The 25,422-nt window shown below is 36.4% G+C and overlaps 1 protein-coding gene across 1 annotated transcript; it reads left to right on the forward strand.

Moving 5' to 3' along the window:
• On the forward strand, window positions 1-24,146 carry epyc (epiphycan). Its single transcript, XM_088647172.1, has 7 exons — window positions 1-176; window positions 4,234-4,440; window positions 17,413-17,563; window positions 18,265-18,423; window positions 20,198-20,400; window positions 21,489-21,584; window positions 23,367-24,146. The coding sequence occupies exons 2-7, from the start codon at window positions 4,243-4,245 to the stop codon at window positions 23,535-23,537; spliced, it is 978 nt and encodes a 325-aa protein (XP_088503298.1). The 5' UTR covers window positions 1-176; window positions 4,234-4,242; the 3' UTR covers window positions 23,538-24,146.
• Window positions 24,147-25,422: the final 1,276 nt, after the last annotated feature.

Here is a 25,422-nt window from a genome sequence, read left to right on the forward strand (position 1 = left end):
AACTGCTTTCCCCTCACTGTGTCAGTCCTTTCTTCCACACAGTAGGGCACATATCAGGACTAACTGTGATACCACCCTCCCACAGCCACTGAGACCCCTTGTAATTGGGCAGGTCTAGATACCCTGAGCTCCTCAATCTTACAACTCAAGACCATTTGAGAAGGTAGAAGGCAAAGGTAAGCTTTGAGGCTTTCTTGGTTTTATTTCTCAGGTTTAATCTGTGCATTCTGTTTTAAGCCTTAAAAAGACTTTGCTTGCCTATGCTCAACACCTACAGTACTCTAGCAATAATGACATTTGTCACATGGTCCGCCGTAACCAGGTTTTGGCATAGTTTTCTTAGAAACCAAACAGCCTTTTAGTATGGGGCTTAATTTTAGTGTTAAAGGTTTTAAATTCCCATGTGATAATTATGATATCTCCAAGACAACTGACATGAAGGGGGGGGGGGGGGGGGCTCAGAAATCATAAGTCTGATGTCAATTTTAATCATTTTGCTTTGTAAGATGTTAAGAAGTTGTTGTCAGGTAAGGAGAAGTTAAATTTAGACTTTAGAATTTTCTTAACATTTATTTACATATTGGATGTTATGTGTTTTTAATGTTTCTCAGTAGTAGGTATCAATCATGAATAATTACTATCACTTATGAAATTGTTAAAATATTTTAATGTTAAATTATTAATTGTATTATTCTTAACCTACAAAACTACATTTTGTTGTAATACAATAAGCATTAGTATAAGTCTTACTAATATTAGTAATGCAGTTTGTACATCTGAGCATACTAAAATGTAGTTAGAAGATACTGTATCATGAAGAGCATATATATACATATGAACAAGAATAATCTTAAGGAAAACTAATGATACAATGTTTAAAAGAAGGACTTCAAACATTATAAGACTAGAATGTTGAAGCTTCAGCCAGAGGAAACAGAAGGTCTGACTGCCTGCCATTCTTCCTAAGGTTTCTTCACACTTATAGTGTCAATAATACAAAGTTCAAATGATTTTCTCTCTTCCCGTCTTTAGTTATTATACTATAGAATAGAAAATGGAAACTAACACCGTACTGTCAACGCTGACAAAAGGTTTTGCTATAAGGGAAAATAATCAAGTCTTGCATACAGTATGTCAAAAACTATGGAAACTCTGAACTTTCCAAATAACTGTCAGAGAAACCCATACCGAATTTCAAAGCTAAAACAAGAATTGGCAGGTTTGTGTTTTCTGATCCCCGGGTGCTATACAAGAGCAATGTATTATTTCAGTAAATGAAGTGGTAATTTATCTTATTATTCAGCACTACGTATTTTAAAGGGTAATTATGCTGAACTGTACAGTTTTGGTCAAAGGTTTATATGTGAGGGAACCTGAATTCCTTCTTATCCTTCAATCTGTCAGTAGAAGTTAGACTTCCATCCTGTCCTGTAACCCCAGTGGAATTTCATAAGTGCATGCCTAGACCAGTTCTTATAAAAGCCTTCTTTCAGACCAGAGAATTTCAGTTTGCCTAGTTGCTGTCTCCTTAAATTACAGACGCTGTAGTTGTACTGCAGTGTCCAAAGTTTGCATGTTGGGTCTCCCTGTTAGCCTGCAGGCTCAGCTTTTTTTCTCCACAATCTTCCACAGCAAAATAAATAACATGAAATAAAGTTAAATTTTAAATGCTAGTGCTTTAAAATATAACTCACAAATTTAATTACTTAAATAATGACTAAGAGTAAAGAATTATTGTCTTTTCTTTGGGAAAAAGTGCTGAATATCACAAATATTCAAAAGAATCTAGTTACAAGTGCTACAGTATTTCACATTTATTAGTTTTTGTAGGTCTCTTAGCTTAATTTGTTGTAATGATACAGTACATCCAAAAGAATATTGTTTGGAATAATGAATGAAGTCCAGGAGATCATTCAGCATAGATAATTTTCAGCACCATAAAGAGATTAATTTATACTTACATATTGGTTGAATTTGGTAAATAAATGCAGAGACTCTTAGTGAAATTGACATAGATAGTACTTTTATATTGTTTCTGTTAATTGTTTAAAAAATAGTTATACAGTATAAAGGGTAGTGGCAAACCCTGACTAATACATCCTCTTCTACAATTTAAAAACAATTTACAGTAAGTTTAACTCTGCAATGGAGAGAAGATCAAGTAAAGACTTCCTGAAGTTAAAGGTCATGTCTGTGACTTGCTGATTGGGCTGGAAAAGGCATTGTATAGGCCAAAGACTAGAGCACAAGTGATTTTTCAGTAGTACAGTCTAGTTTATGAATATAAAGGGATAGTGATATTTAACTTTGGCATTATCATTGTCTAGAGAAGGAAATTACAGCACTAAATGTCAAAACCCTACAATTATTAGGAGTGAACCAGAAAGCACAGTGCAGGGGTGAAGCCGTGGGGGATGCAAGTGTGGTAGAAAAGATGCATGCAGAGTTTGCAGCCAGTGATCATTTATGCATAGGAGTGTGGAAGTGTGTAAAATTTGTTCTCGTGAACTTAAATAGCACCATTTTAATATTTTGGTCAAATTTGGTCAAATTCGTTCGTCTAAAGACAAAATATGCAATATTTCAGAGTAACACTGATGGAGAATGAAGTGAATGAGAAGCACATACAGTTTGTATGAAGCTGATGCAACAAAAGTCGAAACAGGTCAACAGCTGGTAGTATAGCCACAGAATCCTACCTCATTTGAGATTGGAGCTCTGTGGTAAGAAGCAGAAGACACTTTGGCAACCTAGAAGAATATCCTGAAGTGAGTAGACACGAATGAGTAGAGAGTTAGCACTTACTGAAATTTGCTCGAACCCCATATTGTGGATTAAGGCAGATTTCAATCAACCCCCAGAAGAATAGAAAATTCTTTAGGAGATGAAAGAGTTGAGTGCTGACACCGAACCAGCTGGACTATAACTGAGGGGTATGGGAATATTTGGGGGGGGGGACCATCATCACAGCAGCAGTAGGGAATGGGCACCAGGGCTATGAATGAAGATGCTCAGACCCAGTCCTAACTGAATCCATATGCTCCCACTGTCAGGGCAGAGTGAGCATCATTATGTCTTTACAGGAACAGCAAAAAAAAAGGAAAACGGTGAAGCAAAACAATGAATATAGGCTAGGGCCATAGATGAGGTGGTTTGGATGCCCAACCAGAAACAGAGAAAAAAATGGGGTAATGAGAGAGCAGAGTGATATTAGGAAAAGAGATATGGGGTAGGAAGGATAACAAAGTGGCTTCAGGTCATTGGAATACCATTGAGGATTAATAACATCAACTGTAAGAAAAGAGCAGGCAGCAAGCACAGCAGGAACAGAGCCTTATGTATTTGATGGAAAATTTGAAGTTTATGAGCTGCTTGCTCAAGAAAAGGCAAGAAAGAGACTCTGGTCCTGTTTTTTTAGGAGTTGAATTTGAGAAAGGTATCAATAATACATAGTGAGAGAGATGTGTGTTTCTGCTGAGGCTAAAACGCGGACTGCTATAGACGAGGTATACAAGGCACCCAATAAATATTTAGACATAAGAGAGTGGAAGTGCAAGATTAGGATTTGACCTCTTATCGAACTTCTGTTACATTACAGCATACTGTGTTTCACCAATGTTGTTGAATAGTTATGTACTTGCATATTTAACATTTCTTTAAAGTTTTAACATTAATTTAGTGTTTTGCAAATAATGTGAAATAATAAAGAGAAAACAGTGTACAAGTATCATTGTTTCAGCAAAATGGATCGGTGATACTGTATGACCCTGTACTGTAGTGAGGCCTGAGGTACATTCAAATACAGAGGAGGTGTATTTATGTCACCTAAAGGCACATACTGTATCTTATTGTGCCTTATTGTGATGAATTAAAGACTAATTGTAAAAAGAATTTAAAAAGATGTTTATTTTATTAAAATACATAGGGTAATATTCCACTCCCAAAGTATTTCTGTTAAGATATACTTAACAAGCCTATAATATATAATCTACCCAATCTGATATAATATCCAATGAATACTAAAATTTGTAAATGTACATTTTTAAACTTTTATTTTGTAATATTTACATTACAAATTCAATTAAAAGCTAAGCCTGGAATATGTGGGATCTGACCAAAATGCCAAAGAGTATATTTTATGCATTTGCACAAAAGCATTTAAAGATACCAGAACTATAGCCAACAGGCCAATATGCCTGATCTTTCTAACCAATAACTTGCTTTTTCCTGAAGGCTTGGATCATGAAGACCTTTGTGAATATAGTACTAGGACTTTTTGTTGTGAAAGCAGTTTTTGCTGTTCCATCAAGGCAAAGAAGACAGGCCTTTGACTTCAACACATATGATGCTGAGCACTATGATGTGGATTTGGAAAACCTCCACTTGGAAAATCAAGACACCTTCAACTATGACGATGAACTTACAATTGATGAACCACAGGTAAGGAACTTTCACACTTCTCTCAGGTGGAAAAAAAAGCTTGAACAGAAAATAGATACAGAATGAGTAAGGAAATGTTCCAAAGGACAGAAGGCAAAGATTGTATAGGATACTGCAGAGAAATTACCTTTTTCTACTAATAATGTTTATGTACTTTAATGGATTTTGCAACAATTTGAAAACTGAAGCTGTTAATGGATACCAGTACAGTATACCACTTCCTTCTTCAATAGGATGCACTAGGGTACTATATTCCAAATTTAGGGAACAGCATACTGTGCTTCACATACATGTATTTAGGACTCTAGTATTGTGTGTGAAGCATACTGTAACTATTCTTTTCTTATCTCCCTACAATACTGACATCAACCTTATTAAACAGAAGGGTCTTAACATTCACAAGGGTTTGTTGCAAATAGCCAAATTTGCATATAACCAAGTCAAACCCTTTACCATTGCATAATGAGCTACAGCTACATTATATACTGTAGTATGCATGATTAAATGACATAAGAAACCATCCCTTATGAGATAACTAAAATACAAACACATTTGCTAAGTCAACTACAACAACAGCAATCACATGAAAATGAAGAACATGAATCCCTCCCTCCTGGTTGGCATCATACCTGACCCCCATCCTTCAACTTGTGAGTTGTGAACCCACACAATGGCTCCATGAACCATTTAGAGTTACATGGTTGGCCCGGCAACCAGGCACTCACTGGTGAACACCAACCCTAGGTCTGACTTGAAGGGATATATACCAGTGTCCCTAATCCAGGCAGGGTTCTCTGAGTTTTTTAAAGGAACCATCATGGGAAATGATTATGGTTCTCTCCATGAGAAAGAAACAGCTAGTTCAAGTGGAGGAGTTAAAGTACCTTGGGGTTTTGTTCACAAGTGACAGCAGGGGAGATCTGCAGCTGTAGTAGTACAAACACGGTACCAAACTATAATGGTGAAGCGGGAGTTTTTGGACAAAGCTCTTGGTTTTCCAGTCAATCTACAGCCCTATGCTTACCTTTGGTCACAAGTTTTAGGTAGTAAGATTGTGTCTACAAGTGGTGGAAATGAGGTTTCTCCATAGAATTGTTGGGCTTACTCTCTCTCCATGACAGAGTGAGGAGCTCTGCAATCTGGTAGGACTTTGGAGGGGAATCATTACCCCTCCAGATCAAGATAAGCCAGTTGAGTGGCTCAAGGCATCTTCTAAAACCCAGAACACTGTGGACGGATTATATCATTCAGGTCACATGGAAAAGCCTAGTAGTCCATCAGGAGGAGTTGGAGCCTGTTGCTGGGGAAAGGGAAGTCTGGTCTGTTACCAATGTGAACCTCACCAGGAATAAGCACTTTCTCCTCTTTCTCTGTGATTATCATGTTTCCCCATAATGAAACAGGGAATAAAATAGTCAGTGAGCCTGTGACGTTGTCTTAAGCCTGCCATTCCCTATGCCATTGACACATACAGTAACCGGGAATGTTTGTTACAATATGAAAACAAGACCACTGGGTAATAGTTTATAACATCACTTTTTCTGCAAATTACATGTCTATACTGTTTCAAATTAATCAATATTCTGCATCTCAATTTCAACATATTATACGGTAGAATAAGCATAGTCAGTTCTCTATACAGATAAATCGTGGTAAATCGTATGGAGTTTTTAGCAACTAAATCTTCCCATGGTACAGTGAATCTTCACAATCTCATTACTTTGCACAGCTTTATTATACCTTCTCTTACAAAATAGTATAAAACAAATACAACTATTCATGGAACCAGGAAAGACATGAATGTTGTAGAGATCTTAGCTTGAGGTTTGCAGCCACGATAGATGAAGTTAGACAAGGACTTGACCTTGTCCCTGACCATGCTAATAGACTAAGAGTAACTAAATTGGATTGAACAAATCATTGGATTGAGTTCTGGATTTCCCATCCATGTAAATGTTACATGTGCGAACATTTATTACATGTTTGAATATACATGTTGTGTAGTAGTACCTTGTCTGTCTGGATGTTTCCTTGCCACTTGTATTTTACTTATACAGTATGAAGAAACATTGGATTCATCCACCATATATTATGTACTAGTAGCACTATTAAAAGGCAAAATAAGTAGATTAGTGAAAAATCAATTCACAAGCTAAATTTAGGAGGAATTTCATGGTACATCAGCGCATTAATAATTTAATAATTCCTTGCACTTTTATAGCGCTTTTCTTGACACTCCACTCAAAGTGCTTTACAGGTAATGGGAACTCCCATCCAGAACCACCAATGTGCAGCACAACCTGTATGATGCAACCGCAGCCATAGTGCGTCAGAACGCTCACCACATATCAGCTACTAACGGGGAGAACAGAGTGATGAACCCAGTTCATAGATTGGGATTGTTAGTAGGCCATGATTGGTAAAGGCCAGGTGGAAATGTGCTCACGTTACACCCCTACTCTTTTCAAGAAGCACCCTGGGATTTTGACCACAGAGAGACAAGACCTTGGTTTTACGTCTCACCTGAAAACCTTTGCCATTTTACAGTATAATGTCCCCATCACTATAATGGGGCATTAGGACTCACATAGACCACAGGATGAGCACCCCCTGCTGGCACCACTAACACCTCTTCCAGCAGCAACCTTAGTTTTTTCCCAGATCTCCCACCCAGCTACAGACCAGGCTCACACCTGCTTAGATTCAGTGGGTTACCAATTGTGAGTTGCAGCTCTTCTACAGACTGGCATGGAACCTTTAATGACTAAGCAGTCACAACCTTGATAGACATTTTATTAAAAAGATGGCATTGCAGACAACACTATGTCCCTGGTATATTCCAACCTATTGCACAAGGGGATGGTGTATTTATTTTTCCATTCTTCCTGGAAAAATTACTGCAATTCATCAGAGTGTAGTCCACTGGACACAGCTGATGGACTACCATTGTCAAGTCTCACCACAAATTTTCTATTTGATTCAAGTCAGTACTTTGACATGGCAGCTCAAAGACATTTACTCTTGCTAGACCACTTTTCTGTAGCTGTGGCCTTGTGGATCAGGTCATTGTTCTGCTGAACTATGAAGTTTTAAACTAGTTTTTGATTCTTGGGTGACTCAAACCCTCAAACAAATTTTAAGCTTTGACCATAGATAGTCATAATTATTAATTAAAACAATTAACAAATATAATACAATAACAAACAAGCATTTAGAGAATTAAAAATAACATTCAGGTCAAGAGGTAATAGACATTTACTGTATGGACAGAATCAGATCTCTGTGTAGAAAATGGCAGCATCAAATGCTTCAAAGAGTAGTCTTGTTTTAATATTTTTATTCATTATTTTTGGCTAATATTTTGGCAGCTGCTCAGATTGCGTGGCAATGTAGCTGGTGGGGAATAAACATGCGTAGTTGGCTTATTCTCATGCAACAAAATTTTCAGCAAATGCTTTCTTAAAGTAATGTGAGCAAAGCTAAGCATGAATTCTTCTGAGATATTTCGTTTTGTCAGCATTTCTTTAAATTTAGATTTAAATTTAGATACAACTAATAACATGGCCAACTCTTATCTCTGCAATGCCTTTGGATAAACCATGCATAAAATACTTTTCAGCATTAACAGACATGAAAAAACATTAAATCAGACATGACCAGTATGTCAACAAAATTAATTTGTCATGTAACTCCTTACCCTGAGGATCATGTCTTACAAAACAATGTAAACAGAATAAAAAGTAAAAGAAAACATTTTTTTCTTGCAGACAACATTATGGGTTCCATATTTTATTCTGTTACTGTATCTAGCACTGAATACAATCAAACAAAAAGACAGTGTTTTACACTGGGAAAGCAGATAATAGGCATAATCATTGCTTATTTTCTTTCCCAAACTTTAAGTACTCATGCAGACTGACTCCACAGATAGTTTAATAGTTCCTCCTGGCTCTAATTTTCCAATTTGCAAGAAATTACATCACAAAAATGCAGGTTATGTGAATTTGTATTCAAATAATTATTAAAATTAATAGATAAATTACATGGGCAAAGAAATAAGAGGACCCTGAGGCTCTCAAGGAAAAAAGTTACCCACCCCTGAAAAGCTCAAATAGAAACACAGATGATTGTTCCATTTTTTTTCACATTCTAACTCTATTCTAAAATCAGTCTATGAATTGGCTTCATTACTCTGCTCTCCTCCCCACTGATAGTGGATGTGTGGTGAGCGCACTATGGCTGCCGTCGCATCATCCAGGTGGATGCTCCACATTGGTGGTGGTGGAGGGGAGTCCCAATTACTTGTAAAGCGCTTTGAGTGGAGTGTCCAGAAAAGTGCTATATAAGTGTAAGCAATTATTATTAATTATTATTATTATTTGATCAGTGAAAAAATATGTAGGTATTCTTCCCGTGTTCTAGCTATATACAATACCTTAGAATCAATGGTCAGTATTGTTGTGCTCTCAGAAGATGTACATTTACACAGTGACGAAGCAGATTTGGTTTGCTACTTGCCATTAGTCAACTGTAATGTTCCAAGGGGGCAGACAGTTGGCTGAATAGTAAATCCAGGACATGGTTGTTTAGAGAGACACTCATGATTTCCTCAGTGAAAATCTCAAACAGCAGCTGTCCCTGTTGTTGACTGGGCATGTGCAAGCTCTCAGTGTCATCAGTGAGAGCTACACCAGACCCCCATCTGATAACTTATCTCTTCTGTTGACTCACAGAGCTAAAAGAATTAGTGTGACAGTGTCAGGCTTGGAGGATGCATCCCACCTGTGCAGGAGCAAGGGTGAACTTGGATCAACAAGTTCAATAGATGAACAAGGATCAAGTGGTGAACTGGGTTCAAATTTGGTGCACTTTAAAACACAACTAATCTAAACTGAAAATAAATATATTAAAAAAGGTTGATGAATTGTTTTCTAGTATGTCCAGACACTTTAAGTTTACACAGGAAAATGTATATTACTCAAAATTTCTCATACAGTACAGTATGTACATTTTACATTTACATTTTGTTTGGTAAAAGATAGGTAAATGTTTATACAGGTAATGTTTGTAGGTAAATGTTTATGAATGAGCACTTTCTATTCTGCCTTAAATTGGTTACAATAGTACTACATGTATATTGGAACAGATAGCAATTAATTCTGTTGCTATGACTGCTGTCCTGTGCCGTTTCTCAGCCCGCGATTGCCCTGGGAAGCCAGAGCATTCTCCTCTTCAAATATTCAACTAAATCACCTTTTTGTTAGCACATGAATTATTCTATTTCCCTTTTACTTTATACTGCTGAGAAACATGCAGTGCTCTGTCATTATTCTTCTCCTCTGGACTTCCTCCTGCAATGCTGCCTCTTCAGTCTTCAATTCTTCACTTCCTGGACCCTTCTCTGCTGCCCCCCTCTTTCCTGTCAATCCACACCTTCAATCTGGGGCACCATTCTTTGTCCAGGACTTTAGGCTCAATTCCTGCTCTCATCAACCCTCGACTAATGCAGCCCAAATCCTTTGCTTTCAATCTGCCCTGGAGACCGGTTCCTCTCTCCGACCACCTTCGTCCATGCTGACTTCGTGGCTTTCATTTGGGATGGCCTTTATTGTCCATCACAGCAGGGCTCTTCCTCGCTGTCCCCCCTGTCAGCACTCTTCTTTCTGGGTTGCCGTGGTCACCTAGTGTAACGGTTCCACCATCTCACCACCAAAGGATACCCCAACCTCTTGTGGCTACACCAGCTGTGCAGCATAGGTTCAGACCAAGCAGAACTCTTTAGCCAATCCACACTTTCCCTCCTCAGGCCATTTAAACCCTGCGCCTGACCATGCTGTGTTCATTATTGTTTACTTTACATTGAACTCTACTGTAGATCCTGTCTTTCTCCGGTTTTTCCTAGTTGTAGTATTTTCCCCCTTCCCCTTGATTCCTTCGCGTTACCCAATTTCTTGTTTTGTTCTTTGAAGTTGTTTCCTTTTTGCATCTTGTTTTTGTCCCTGTTTGCTGTTCTTAACGTTTTGTTTTCCTCCTTGGATTACTTACCTGGTTTTAGACTTTAGCCTTTTATTGTTGTCTTTCTGGATTGCCTGCCTGGCTCTGGACTTTTGCCTGTTTCAAAGCTCCGGGTGTGGATTGTGCTTTATTGTCCTCATTTGAATTTCTCTGACAGTTTAAACCCACATAGGGTCCATTTCTTGAATATCTGAGCTGTCAGACAGCCTTTACACCTGGTTCCTTTTTCCTTTCTTTTTCTTTCTTCTCCCAAGCCACCTTCCAGTAGAGCCCTTTCCTGTACTCCTGTGTTCTTGGGCTCTGGCTAGGAGCTCACCCTACAGCTGTGTTGCCCAGAGGCTCCAGAAGCCAAGAGAGGATCAGAAGACAGATATGAGCGTGACCTTCCTCAACAGATGTGTCCTCGGTTGGTCCAAAAGGTTAATGGGTTATCCGGAGCTGACTGCACCCTGGTGCTTTCGCTGGGGCAGTTGCTTCCAAAGATACTCAGTTGATAGCACATACCTGGCCTGATCTCAAGATGAGATTCCCCGTTAGGGTGCCCTGAATTGACCTGCTTCCAGGCCTCCCTGACTGGACTATCAAATTGGAATTCCTTGCCTGGTTATCACTAGGTTGGACCCCTCTGCTCAGTGTAGCCTAGCAGGTTTAACAAGGCTGTAGATCTTGGTGACTCGTTCCCTTTCAGCTCATTGGTCTGTCAGTCCTTTATCTTTCCAGTTGGACTGCTGACAGGACAGCCTGTCTGCACCCCAGACTCTACTGGAGACCAGCAGTAGGAATCAGCTAAAAACCTGAGAGAGTGACACCCCAAAAGCTAGGGCTTCTTGATTTCAGTCAGTGAATTTTGGTAGAAAGTTTCACTGAAGGTTGGCATTTCGCTAAGCCAGCCTTTCTCTTTCTATTTCCCCAGGGATACGAACAGCCAGATTCTCTGCAAAGTTCCTATTCATTCACCTTGTACTCATTCTTCTTTGTTTCTGACCACCCTGGACTTTCTAAGCCCCGCCAGACAGTAATCAACTATTGTATTTACACTCATTTGTCTTTTCACTTTTCCCCCATACCAGTGACCTGAATCTTCAATCAGTTGGGTCTCCTCAGACATTTACGTCTTACTCCGATTCTGTGCACTTGGGTTATTTCCAATTGCATCCATGGCTGTATTCAGCCACACTGTTTAGGAAACAAAGAAGAAAGCAGAAAAAATGTTTTTGCTGTATTCAGGTGTGAACAAAAACTAATGTTTTAGCTAATAAAGGGTACTCAACAGATTGCAGCACAACGTCAACATTACATACAGTAGCTATTGGACTATATATTTAGGACTTTGAGGTAATCTTGTTTTGTTGATGCTGAGAGCAGAGGAGTTAAAGGAAGAAATCCCAAACTCTCCAGAACTGATGTCAAGTTCCTCATACGTGTATATGTTAGACAATTATTCAGTAGAGGTCTTGAAAATACATTTTTCACAAGTGCAGGACTTAAATATAATGTTTCTTCAAGAAACATTTTATGTTTATTTGTAGTGTATAATTTGCATTCTATACCAACTGTTTTCTTTGTTTTCATAATAAGTTCCAGCACTGTACATCTGTTATTTTGTTAATGTTGTTGAATAAAGAAGATGAATGTGATCTATGCAAACATGAAGCAGAGCTTGATCTAAGTATAATACATATTTTCTTTTTTTAAACTTCACATTATCCAAAATATGTAATAGTGCACAAACAAGAGCTGCCCTGGAGAAAAGCTGCACTAAACAAGGAAAAAAGGAGCACTGACACTGCCTGAAGACTCCTGTTGGGCCGAAATTCACTGCCCGTTTTGTGATGTGCAATGTTTAGATTAACTCTTTAAATTCTTTGTGAATGTTGTGAATTGCACTTTGTTGTTTTATTCTGTTTCTTTTTTTAAGGGGGATTTGTACCTCACTTTCTGATCTAAGACATGTCTTTCTTATTGAATCTAAAAATTACCTGTAAAGGGACTTGGAACTGTGTGCAAAGAAAATGCATTTTGCACTTAATAATGAAAACGACTTCACATTATTCCTGTCATATATTTGAAAAGTTTACTTCATCCTATTCACTTTTCATTCTCAGAAATATTAAAATCAATAGATTACTACTACAATGATTAACGACTACTTGCACTGCCACTCCTACTACTAGTGATGCTGCAGCTATAATTGTTTACTACCTTTTCCACTCTTACTACTACCATGACTAACTACTAATAATAAATTTACTAAGTACTACTACTAAAAATAATAGTTACATCGCATCAGATTTTTCTGAAATTTGACCCATCAATGTTATAGCTAATATAATGTGGAAACAGGATGAACTCATTTGTTCAATGCTCTTGTTTCAAAGTGTTCAAAAAGACTGGGTTCAAAAGGCAATGTAAATGAAGCAAATCATTGAAGCAACATGTTACTGTAGATTCTCTCCAATGTTTTAGTCTGCCTCCAAAGTTTTTTTAATGCTTTCTGACTTACAAAACTGCTTCATTGGTAGATGTTTATACAGTAGATACTGTAAATACATCCTGAAAATTAAAACCTCTGTCTGAAAAGGTACTTCACAGGCAGACATAAAATTGGCTTCTTAAACTGATGAGCAGCCCACTAACAGAAAGAATAAAAAGATGGTATATCATTGTGTTTAGTTTACCTATGTCCTGTTGAATACAAAACACTTAGAAGAATGTGGAGTTATTCCAGGCTGTATAGTTTCTAGTTTCCTGGCAACAAATGCCTAACCAAGCCCTATCAAGCTTGCCCAAAGCTGTGTTTTAATTTAAGCTATTTTACAATGGGTAAAAACATGTAAACTATTGAACATGGGGAGCATCCTCTGTTTCCAAGAGTACCCTTCAGCACAGACCACATTTGAAATCATGTGAATTTTTTGCAATGAATGTTTGGAATTAGAAGACTAGTGTAATCTTTTTCAATTTGTTCCAGCTTTTATCAAATGCAAAATTATGTTGGAATGGTATCATAAGAAACAGCAGGACTGAATTTTCGAAAAACAAAATGGGCCAGGACCTTAACTTAATCCTGATGTACGTTCTTCGATGAGCAATTTGGAAACCCACAGTCATTTTTATTTTTTTCAAAATAAATAATATGATTTTAAGGTAAATAACTGAGGCTTACAGCACATAGTTCATTTATACTTTTAGAAATGAAGAAATGGCTAAAAGATTGTGATCTTTAATTACTGCATTTACTAACATTCTAATCTAATCTTGATTCCCAACCCTTTTCTTTCCTTTTTCTTTCCATGGGAAGATGAATTAAATGAGAATTGATTACGGTATTCATTGCATTGTTATAATTTCCTTCACTGTGATCTCTACAAGGTTAGGCCAAATTGCTCAGCTATATTAAATGATAGAGGTTTATGGAATCTAAATATGATGGGACCTTTTCAGTCTCCAGTTCTTCCTTGATCTTCCTCAGCACAGTAAAACCTTTTGAAAACACTTCTTTATTCCCCCAGAGAAAAAAAGTGAAAACTCCTTATCTTAGGTTTCAACAGAGGTATAATGTTCCTTACTTAATTGTCCTGGGGGAACATAATGAAAGGGGAAGAAGTTACCATGGGTAGTGTTTCTGCATTTAAGTGCTGTAAACGTTTGCCAGTTAAACCTTTTTAAATATAGATTGAACCATCTTCTTTGTCAACATTTTATTGATTTTTCTCTTCTGGCCCTGGACTCCTGAACGTTTTGCAATTAATTTTAAAACCTCATTGGCTAAGGACTTCAATAGTGATTATATAGATCAACTACATTAATGGTTAATTCATTTATGTTACTAGCAGCTCTGGGGGAATAGAAACCAGAATGCCCTGTGGCCCTCCAGGACCATGAGTGAATATCACAGCTTTGGATTCAAAGAGTTCATTGATCTTTTGTGTTGTAAAGATTGTAAATGAGTGAATATGGCCCAGAAAGCAAGAGAAATATAGTTTAAGTTGACTTATGATCTCAACTCTGATCTTTAGATGGAACACAGTTTAGTCAAAAATATAACATATTGTAAGAACAGTTTAATTTGACTGCACTGATTTGGTGCTTCATGTATTTGGAAACCTGTACAAAATCCTATGGTACCTTAAAAGAGAACAACCGAAATAATGACCTGTCTATTTCTATAGGAACAAGAAAGATTAACCACCAAATACAAACTGACTGCCACAGTGTCCATGTGTTGTTCTTGGCTCACTGTTGCGGAGTTCAATGGATTTCATGGATGTGTAAACTGCTGGATGTCCCTCATTTGGAAATGTTTTAAAACAGGGTCCCTGTCATTAAGTTGTGTATTCTCATATTCACAATACATATTCACTTTATTTTGTACTTTTCTGAAATATTTTGGGGAATTTTTAATTTAACAATTTAATAATCTTCCAAACAAGGCTTTCTGAAGCCAAATGTTTGACTATCCTCTCTATCTTGTAAATGCTTTCATAGCCTGCAGAAACATAAACTTATGAGCCCATATTATAATTATTTTTCCCTGTGGCTTTATTAAATTCTTGTTCCCAAGAGTATTTTGTAATGTAAAATATACTGTACTTTCTTTTTTGCTTTCCCAGTTGAGCAATACCATGGGCATTACACTTTAAACTACTTTAAAAACTTTAAAAGTTTTTTTATTTAGTGATACCTAAATAAGTTTTGTATTTTAATCAAAATAACATAGTGTATGTTTGTGTCTAAAGCAATTGAAAATGTTTATATATTAGTCATATAGTACATACAATTACAAATAAGATAATATGCACCTTTTTAATATATATTATGTTGCAAAGCCTGGGAAACACATCTATACTATGTTATCTAATGTTTTTTCATAGAGTGAATTACCATGTGCTGTTACCATGAGTGTCTTGGTTCCACAAGGACCACTTTTAACTTAAAGGACATGAATGCAGGAGAGAGAGTCTAAAAACCTCAGACAGAGGCTTGCAATATTGTTTAATGTTCAGTGTGGGTTTCCAGAGACCTCATGTGGACCAAGTTGAAATTGCAGAATTGAAATCGGAAAGCTGCTTCAAGTAAATGGAACTGTTTACCTTAAGACTTTTAAAACAGATGAGCATTTACAGTGAAATGATCCATTCAGACTATTTCTTACACATATGATGTCTGTGCTTAAAGTTTAAGTAAGGGTTTAAGAAACAGTTATTATTGCACACATCCATTATTTTCTTTCAATTTGTGTGAAAATATTTAGATATAAATACAATATATAAACAAAAATAAAGTTTAAATATATGTAAAAAAAACAATGAACAATATGCCTGATTTTTAAATTAGATTTTAAATTTATTATAATAGTACTAAAAATTATAATCTTATAGTGGTATCTCTTAAATGGAACTCACGATATTAAAATGAACTGAGACATAAATGCACCTAATATATGACTGCCAAAACAGATAAATAACAGTGGTTTCTGTCCTTTATTAATTACAGCAAAACTAAAAGGCATCTACAGTACCTTCCACAAGAAGGAAGAGGGAAATGAACAGTTTAATAAGGCTAATAAATCAGTTTAAGAAATATATCTCTAAAAAACAGATCAGCATCTTAGCGCAGTATTCAGCATTGCTCATTTGCAGTGCTGGGGTTTTAGGGTCAATTTTTGTCCTTAGCCAATGAGGTCCTCCAATTCTATCTGTGTGGAGTCTGTATGATCTCCTCTTGTTTGCATGGGTTTCCTCTGAGTGCTCTGGTTTTCTCAATGGTCCAAAGACCTACTGGCAGGTTAGTTGGCCTCTGGTAAAATTGGCCCTAAGTGTGAGTGTGTGCAGCTGTAGTGTGTTTGTGTCTGTGTGTGCCCTGTGATGGACTGGCATTGCACCCATTGCTTGCCAGGATCGGCTCCTCCTCTCCCTACCTTGTATTGCATGAAAATAAATAAATGGACGGATCTCAATAAAACATTTGAGTAATAAAATGCATTCTTTTACCAAAATTACATATTGAAATGTACTGAAATATTAAAAGCTATTCAACAAGCAACTATTTTACCTCTGTGAAGAATTTAGACACTTTTATTCAAACTGTCATGTTAAAATGGTACAATTCAAGGACTTTTTCCCAGCCAGGAAATAGCCCGTATTCTATGAACATCAAGTAAATTATTCTAGGAAGGGGCGAGACAAAAGCATGTAATCTAAAAATCAAAACTTTACATTTGTTTATACTGTAGGTGCTCAACATGTTTCAGTTGCTGCATCTTGTCTAATGAATAAACTGATCTACACATCCAATTTAAGATACAATATGTGCGACATCATGTGCTTAAGCATTTTAATTTGTTACACATTACCATACCAATGTGTAATGCATAAGAATCTATATGTAAAGACCTAAATGTTTTAAAACTAGAGGCACACACTTTTGTTCTCTATACTGTCTATACTCTGCCACAGGTCTGGATTAAACAAATTATCAAAACTCCTCTATACTTTGAAAGAGGAAGCCTTCCATAACAATTTCATGATTGCAGATTTTGCCGTTCTGGAATCAGCATTCTTCCCTTCCTCATCTTTCACTAGTGAATATGTGACATTTCCCTTTAAATATTTGATGACATTCAAACACATTTTTGTCATTTGTGAAGTTATTAATATTATTTAGAAAAAGTTCCCCTACTCTTTGTCTTTATATTCCTTTGATTTTATTTCTAGTTGAGAAAAGTACCTCTATGTATTAATTTGTCTATAATTTTCTTTCTTTAAACTGTAAAAAAAGCTTCCCATAAGGTTTGTGAACAGAAATATTTGTGTTACCTGAAACGGTCATTTGAGATTAGATGAAAAATAAAGCATTAACTACACTGCCCTCATGTGGGTATTTTGTGCAATGTCATGTTATGGACTTAAATGACCAAATGAAAAGATGACGGCCTTTGTCTGACTCTGGACACAGATTGAGATTGGCACCCTGCCACCCCTAGTGAACAGATATCAGCAACCCAGCACTTCTGTGGAAGAGGAGGAAGAGGAGCTTCCCCTCAAGCCCCTCACCCCTGCACAGAGCTCTGGGGGATCGGGACTGCTAGGACCTGACACACAGGCAGGTCAGTAAAACAGAGATCACAGTTACTACCTGCACAGCAGATTGCTTCAGGTTTTTTCTAAACCATGACAAGTAAAAATGAAGTAAAATTAGAATAGGAGCTGACTAGCTATAAATAAATTTCTCATGGAAAATTTGGATTTACAAGGGCAAATAACCTTCTGGCTGTGAAATACTGTATCTGAAGATTCTGTATTTTTGATGTTGAAACATTTTCGTTATAAAATTTTATTTAAGGCAGATTATGGCTGTATTTAACTGAACTGTACAGACATGAACTGAACTGTAGTTAACTGAATTGCTATAGGTTACCTAAAAGGGTTAGGAACACAACACTAATTAATTAAAACCCAATAACATTTAAGAACAATAAAGTCATAGCCCACCCTGTACTCACAGACAGTAGTGGACAGAGAACTGACATTTATTGGAAAACCAGTATCCATGTAAAGGACTCTTAATTCATGTCTATTATTATCTGTAACTATGGTAAGCCACATGATTTTTTTTTGTATTTACATGAATCAAGTAAGTTTTCCTTTATTACAAAACATTAAAAATCAATGACCATACCACACTTTTATGTGTTATTTAATTTAGCAAGGAAAAAAAAAACAATATAGTGGCATAAACTAGAACCAATTGTATTTGAAGATGTTGGTATAGTTTTCTCAAAGGTACCATCTGTTCTGTCCCTCTCAGGTTTGCCCACCTGCCTACTGTGCACCTGCCTGGGAGGGTCAGTTTACTGTGATGATGTGAAGCTAGAAACAGTTCCTCCTCTTCCAAAAGAAACAACTCACTTCTATGCTCGCTACAACAAGATTAAGAAGATCAACAAGTCTGATTTTGCAGAAATGAGTATGTATGATGGTTGCCTCACATTTTATATCCAGACTTTTTCATTTATTGGGAAATTGACCATTATTATTGCACACCTGATTTGTGATTTAGAATTTCTGGTTGTAATATTTGGCATCCCCTATGACGCTTAGAGCAGAATGCGACACATGTATAGTCTCTTTTGACATGCTCAACCACAGAGCTATTCATTGATTGTTACAAAGTGGCACAGTGACTAACCGGAGAGACAATCACAACTAGAGTAGTGAAACATTTCACACTGGTGTCACTGCAAGCATACAGACTCTCAACAAAGCTGCAGGAGCTGTTGTTTATTATAAGAACAAGAAAGCCTGGCCTACTTAATCAAAGCCATACTGTTGTAATGCAGAGTATCATTGTCACAGCTGGGTATCTTTCACATCTGTGTCTCCTTACCATATTGTACCAAACTTTTATTTCGTACTGATTGTTTTGAAAATGCATAGAATGGGCATCATCTTGTGCACCTCAGAGACTACTTAACAGGCTAGAAAGGTTATTCAAGCTTTAAGGTTTTTTTCTTTGTCCTTCACCAGGTGAATTCCCAATCTTAATTGGGGACAAAAAGTGAATGATTATCTAGTACTAGTGTGGCCTACAACATAGTAAAACTCGTCCTAGAACTCCTCAAAGCATCACAGACCCTTCAAGTGGTCCATATTCAGGACTGGACAAACAGCTTGTAGATGACGTTTAATATAGACAATAGCATGGTGCATGGAGGTCGAAAAAATAAACTAGAAATATAAAATGGGACACAAAGATATTGAAGAAACCTGAAGAGAATGACTCACGTGTTACCATATTCAACTTCTAGACATCCTGATGAAGTAATGATTAGGCAAATGGTATTTTAGGACATATATTCAGAAGTGTAAAAATCATATCAAGGGGATGTTACAATTGTATGACAGACTAGTTTCACCGTATTATGTGTACTTTTCAATACCAAGAAACAAAAAAATATATTTCTGCTCTACAACCAACTATGAGAGAAGACCATCAACAATTAAGATGTTTTAAACCCTAAAAGGACATTGACTAAGTTAACTCAGTGGACTTCAGAATAAACATTATTACACAAACCAGATATACAAGTGGAAACTATGTTCATAAGAACAGGACATATTTATTTATAAAAATGGATGTGGAAATGTGGAACAAGCTACTTAGCCATATTACTCATCCTGATGATCTGGCTTCTGTCAAGAAATGTCTGGATGAGATCATTGGATCAAATAGAAATGAAAAACTGAGTGAGCTAGATTTGTCAAATGGCTTTCTCTTGTTTGTAAACATTCTTATCTTACATTCCTACCTTGGTTAATGCCCACTGAAAATGTTTATGTTTTGTTTATTTGCATTGTTTAATATCAGTTGATTGTTTAAAAATACTTCTACTTTAGATCTAACTTCTGATGTTCTGTTACATTTTAGAGTTCATTCCATTTCCCACTTAAACATTACCCTAAGAAGTGCATTTACAATGTCAAAACTTGTACTCTCTACAGCACATAGTATAATAAGTAGGATACTTACAGTGTATATTCATTAAATTAATAACATTCTTAATAATTCATATAAAATGTCCACTTTCTAAGGAGAATTCAAAACATATTCTTTTTTAATTAGCTTACCAATCATATTTGTGTAAATTAAGAAATGTGACAATGGTTTAAACTTGTAAGTTGTGACTGTGTCACACTCGGAATGGGTGTGAATATTACTCAGAGCTGGTTGTTGTTTGTAGACAAGATGAAGAGGATTGACCTGACGAGCAATCAGATTTCTGAGATTGACGAGGATGCATTCAGGAGCCTGCCTCAGTTGGAGGAACTGGTGGTGAGGGAGAACAAGATCCGCCAGCTGCCTGAGCTGCCCAGTACCATGACCCTGATTGACGTCAGCCACAATAAGCTGGGGAGCAATGGAATCAAGAATGAGGCCTTCAAGGTGAGATATTACCCAAAACAAGGACAAAACCGGTGTTGGCAGGTATTTTATTCATGACTGCAATTTCCCTTTCAACTACTTGAAAAACACAATCTTGCGATTATGTCTCAATCTATTAAAATAACTTGAATTCAGTATGTTTTTTTGTTTTTTTCTCTTAGCAATCTCAGATAATCCCTTTTGCAACAGTTTTGAACGTGCAAGTGCTACTCAGTGAGGAAAGTCAAAGGAATAAACTCTATAAGATGTCTGCAGATAGAACATTCTGAGTTGTACTTTCTAGCTTCCTAGTTTACTGACTCTTCCTAAAAGAATCTAACATGTTAATTCAACAAGACAATCAAAAACATTTGCACATCTGAATGATTCTCAAGAATTCCTCATTTTTTATTATTGTAGCATTCATCGCTGAAAAAATGCTTTGTTGGGTTCTGTTTCAAATTTTAAAGGGTTTGAAGAGTGTTTGCCAAAGGTAGAGTATATGCATATTTGTCTACAGCATGTGGCCAAAACATTTCTCATGTTATCAGAGAGTTAAGTTAGAAATTATCTTTACAGACATAGAACAACACCTTATGGAAAATGTAGTCTTATCTTTGTTTACTACATTTTGATTACATTTTAGAGAATAGTAGCTCTTGGTAGCAATAAGCTAATAAAATATAAAGAAATGTAGTATGTTACAATATCTTTCCTTTATAGATTTCTACTGAACATGATATATTTAATAAAGTACTAAAAAATAACATGAGAAAATATGCCATTTCAACTTATATAACTATTCTTTGCACCATGGTTTAGTCAGAGAAGCAAGCACTTTTAATTATAGGGGGAAAATAATTATACTTTCTTTACATAACGTTGTGTTAATGTTAGTTCATCCAACATTCTCTGCACAATATGATGTCCTGCATTGCTTAGTGCTTGTTTACAATGTTTTAACTGCTGAAGGAGGTGAATAATTCTATTTGTTGTTTGAGTGTCTTAATATATTACTAAACAGCAGAATACTGTAGGTGTGTGTTTACAATAGCTATGGCAATATCTATGCAATTTCCTCCAGTAATAGACTTGATTTGTTTGTTTAGGATATGCATAATCTAATGTACCTGTACCTTACTGACAACAACCTGAACCACATTCCCCTTCCTCTGCCTGAACCTCTGCGGTCTCTTCACCTCCAGGTAGGTGTTTTCAGGTTTGCTCAAGTTATTCTTCACACCTCCTTGCTTACCTGTAACTTTTAACTAAAAGATTAATTATTTTTTAATAATGTATCACATTTGTACAGATTCCCTTAAAATATGAGTTGATTGGATTTAAAATGTTTGGCATTCCTTACTCAAAATCCTATGATGAGAAGAAGAGTGGTCACAGCTTTCACAAGACAGCACACTCCATCCCACCCAAGAATGCCAGAATTCAAATAGTCTGAGAATAGCATTGCCCAGCATTTACATTGTAGAACAGCGGCACATCAAACTTTAACTCAAAGCAATGGTAAATGCTTTTTATTTCACCAGTAATACACGCTTCACACACATACTGTATAACTACTGGAATCTTCAGACCCAGAAAGGCGTTCAAGTATTATATCCCATAGAGGCTGCAACATCAGAGTAACATGAGGGCTTTTCATGCTAATTGTAGAAAATCAAATGCAACTCAGAGCTACCAGTCTCTTTCTCAGAAAAATCCCTGTACACCAGCTTAGCTGCATTACAATGCATTACTGTCTAAAACAGTCCAGTCCCTAAGGTGTCACAGTGCCTCAGTAAAACTGCTAAACTGGAATCTCCAATATTTCCTACACACTGAAACACACTGAAGATATTACATAAAACAAGGATAAGTGACGATTTACATTACAGTTATGCAGAACCAAGGAATACAATAACTATTTACATACAGTCAAATGTTTCTGTCTGCCCCCAGAATCCTAACTCTTGAATACTATCCTAGCCACATCTACAGTGCTTTCACATACTGTAGCATGGACACATACTGGATGTAGTAGATTTCACTCCATGCTGGTATAAAACAACTGAACTATTATAATAGTTTATTAGTATTTTAAATGAGAACTGCAGTACCAATTTCTCAGACCAGTTATTGAATCTCAGTAACAAAATAAATTAATTTGCGGTATAACATTTTACAAATTTCAAATTAAGTGTAAAATCATTAACTTTGTGAAGTACTGTATGGCTATCAAGTTGTTGCTGGCAGATGCAAAATTGCTGTGTGTGTGTGTAAAGTGTGTACATTAAAACATGAAAGCAGACCTTTCTGCTCACTAGTCACTGTAAGCAAATGAAAATGTTGTTAATTATTATCTGTGTATTTTCGTGGGTTGGCAGGTTGCTCATTTTTTTACAATACTTAAAAGTAAGCTTCCTATTAATATAGTAGCAAAATTCACTTGATCTAAAGAATGTTTACAATGTAATAGGGCCACTTTTGCATCATTGGATGTTTTGCTACCTAGTTCTGAATCACAGACAATTATGGCAATATGACACTACGCGTACATTAAAACTTTGTCTCTGTTGTGATGTAAATTGGAGGTTGTACACATTACCATATACTTGAAAATTTCATTGTGGTTTGAAGTGCGCTCATCATTTATGACTCTTTATAACCCTGAAATAGCATTGCAATTCCCCTTTAATATGACAGTTAGGTTGGAAAGAGGATCTTAAGTACTTCATGATGAATCGATTTGATTAATCAATTGATTCGATTAATTGATTTGATGAAGTGTGCTTCTTATAGAATTAATTTTGCCAATATTGTTAGATTTAAAACCTGTTATAAAGACTTTGATGAGATACATGTCAAAAACACTGTAGTGCATATACAGTAGTTCAGACTTCCCACCAAAAAGTAGGGTGTTATAGAAAGGAATTTGAGATGAGTACTCCTTGTTAATCTTTTGCTTTATTATTTTAACTTATCCTTTTCAGAACAACAACATTCAAATGATGCACGAAGACACATTCTGCAATTTGAAAAATGTCAATTATATCCGCAAAGCCCTTGAGGATGTCAGACTGGATGGTAATCCCATTAACCTCAGCAGGACACCACAGGCTTACATTTGCTTGCCTCGTGTACCTACAGGACGACTCTATTAACTCTTTATCATTTTCTTTTTTTTAAATCAAAATAAATCATCTTGTCTGCACCATCTGAGAAAAGAGCAATTCTTTCTGTAAACTTTAAAGCCATTTATAATTTAACAACCTTGCACACATATCAGTATTTTTTTCACATAACAGCCTTTAGTGACCAATGTTAACAGTAAATAATGATAATGTTGTAAAAATGAAAACAACTGTACTTTATATGCAGAAGTTATGATCAATTATTTTAGAAATGATTAGTAATATTCGCTCTTTTTGAAAGGTAATATTGAATGTCTTTTGAAATAAAGAAAGCATTATGCAAAAAACTTTGTAAAGTCTGAAATATAAACACAATTCTCTTAAGTAATAATCAACTTTTTTTAATGTCAACTACAACACTGGTTATATACAGTGCAAAGACTATATATTTACTGTATAAGCACGCACAGCAGCTGATACACGTATTGGCTCTATAAAAGCTTTGTGTGACTGAAGGGGTCAGAGGTGGGGCATGGGGTTATTGGTAGTTATGGCCTATGTGTGTGCTCTGTAATTATTGCAAATATTATATTGATGTTATTTCATTGAATAAAATTGTTTGAAGGACCCCTCCACAAACAGGAGTGGCTAAACTCTTTTATTGTTAGCTAACTACAAGAATGCTCTGAAATAACAAAAAAACAGAATTTCTAAAAAAAATAAAAAACAGATTAATCCCCTGTTTCGTGACTCCTGTAAAGTCGTAATACCAATGATACTGCATATCGTTACCACTGATACCACCATGTTTTAAAACTATGTCTGAAAAGAAGGCTTATGTACTGAAAGTACAATCAAGAAACAACCTAAAAAAGTAGAAAAGTGGTGGGATTTCTGAGAACCCCAAAACATTTTTAAAAAGGCATTATCAATGTACAGCATTTATTTTCCCAAAGGATCCAAATGTGTTGTACATGTACAGAAGCAGGCAACCCACTTAATACACCACTTTGCCACTATAAGGCATCCATTACACACCAACCCCACTACACAGCAGGCTGTAAAATGAAACTGTTTCACCAGCTGCATGAAGGGGGAAAACTGGTTAAGCCAGATTGTTCAAACACAGAGTGGAACTAAACCAGGATACCTGAGTTAACATCCCGACTCTTTACAAAATGTTTCATGGGACCTTTAATAATCCAGCAGTCAAATACAAAGAAAAGATGCCAGCAAATCTTCCACCATGACTTACAGCAAAAAACTTGGCTTTCTTAAATGTCTCACAATCCTCTGATCCTGGAATACCCCTGTATCTTCCAGTTTTTGGTCCAAATAAGGTCCTGACTAATCAAGCTTACAGGTATAAGATCAATTTATTAGCCCTATACAATTTCTTGCATTAGGAATTTGTCTTTTCGCATACCCCAACCTGCTCTCCATAAGACACAGACACACAGACAGGGAGAGAGAAGCATGGGGTCAGAACACAGGGTCAGCCATTTTATATGGCACCCCTGGAGCAGTTGGGTTTAAGGGCCTTGCTCAGGGCTCCAACAGAGTAGGGTACCTCTGCCGGCTGTGGGATTGGAACCAGCAACCTTCCAGCCACAGGTGCAGATCCTTAGCCACAGAGTCACCGCTCCACCCCGTATGTGACCTTAAATGACCTAAAAAAGTAAAAGATTAGTGATTAGAATTAATCAGAATTGTGTCAGGGGCTGAGCTTTAGGCTTTGTGTTATTTACATTAAGTTCATTGTTTCCAACTAGAAATTAATGGCTCTGTAAATTAACTAAAAAAATCTAATGTGAGTGTTTGACACAGTGTCATTCCTGTCTGTTTAGAAAACATAAAAGAAACACATTTCACATTGTGGAGCCTTCTTCAGGTATGAGCTTACCTGAGCCCTCCT

Source organism: Lepisosteus platostomus, chromosome 9 (genome assembly GCF_059453375.1).
Source record: "Lepisosteus platostomus isolate fLepPlt1 chromosome 9, fLepPlt1.hap1, whole genome shotgun sequence".
NCBI classification, from domain to species: Eukaryota; Metazoa; Chordata; class Actinopteri; order Semionotiformes; family Lepisosteidae; genus Lepisosteus; species Lepisosteus platostomus.

Bases quoted from the DNA above. Each gene is read 5' to 3' on its own strand.
- epyc (XM_088647172.1), top strand. From the start codon at position 4,243: ATGAAGACCTTTGTGAATATAGTACTAGGACTTTTTGTTGTGAAAGCA. The intron at 17,564-18,264 runs GTCAGTAAAACA...TGTCCCTCTCAG, and splicing joins AGGACCTGACACACAGGCAG to GTTTGCCCACCTGCCTACTG. The intron at 20,401-21,488 runs GTGAGATATTAC...TTGTTTGTTTAG, and splicing joins TCAAGAATGAGGCCTTCAAG to GATATGCATAATCTAATGTA.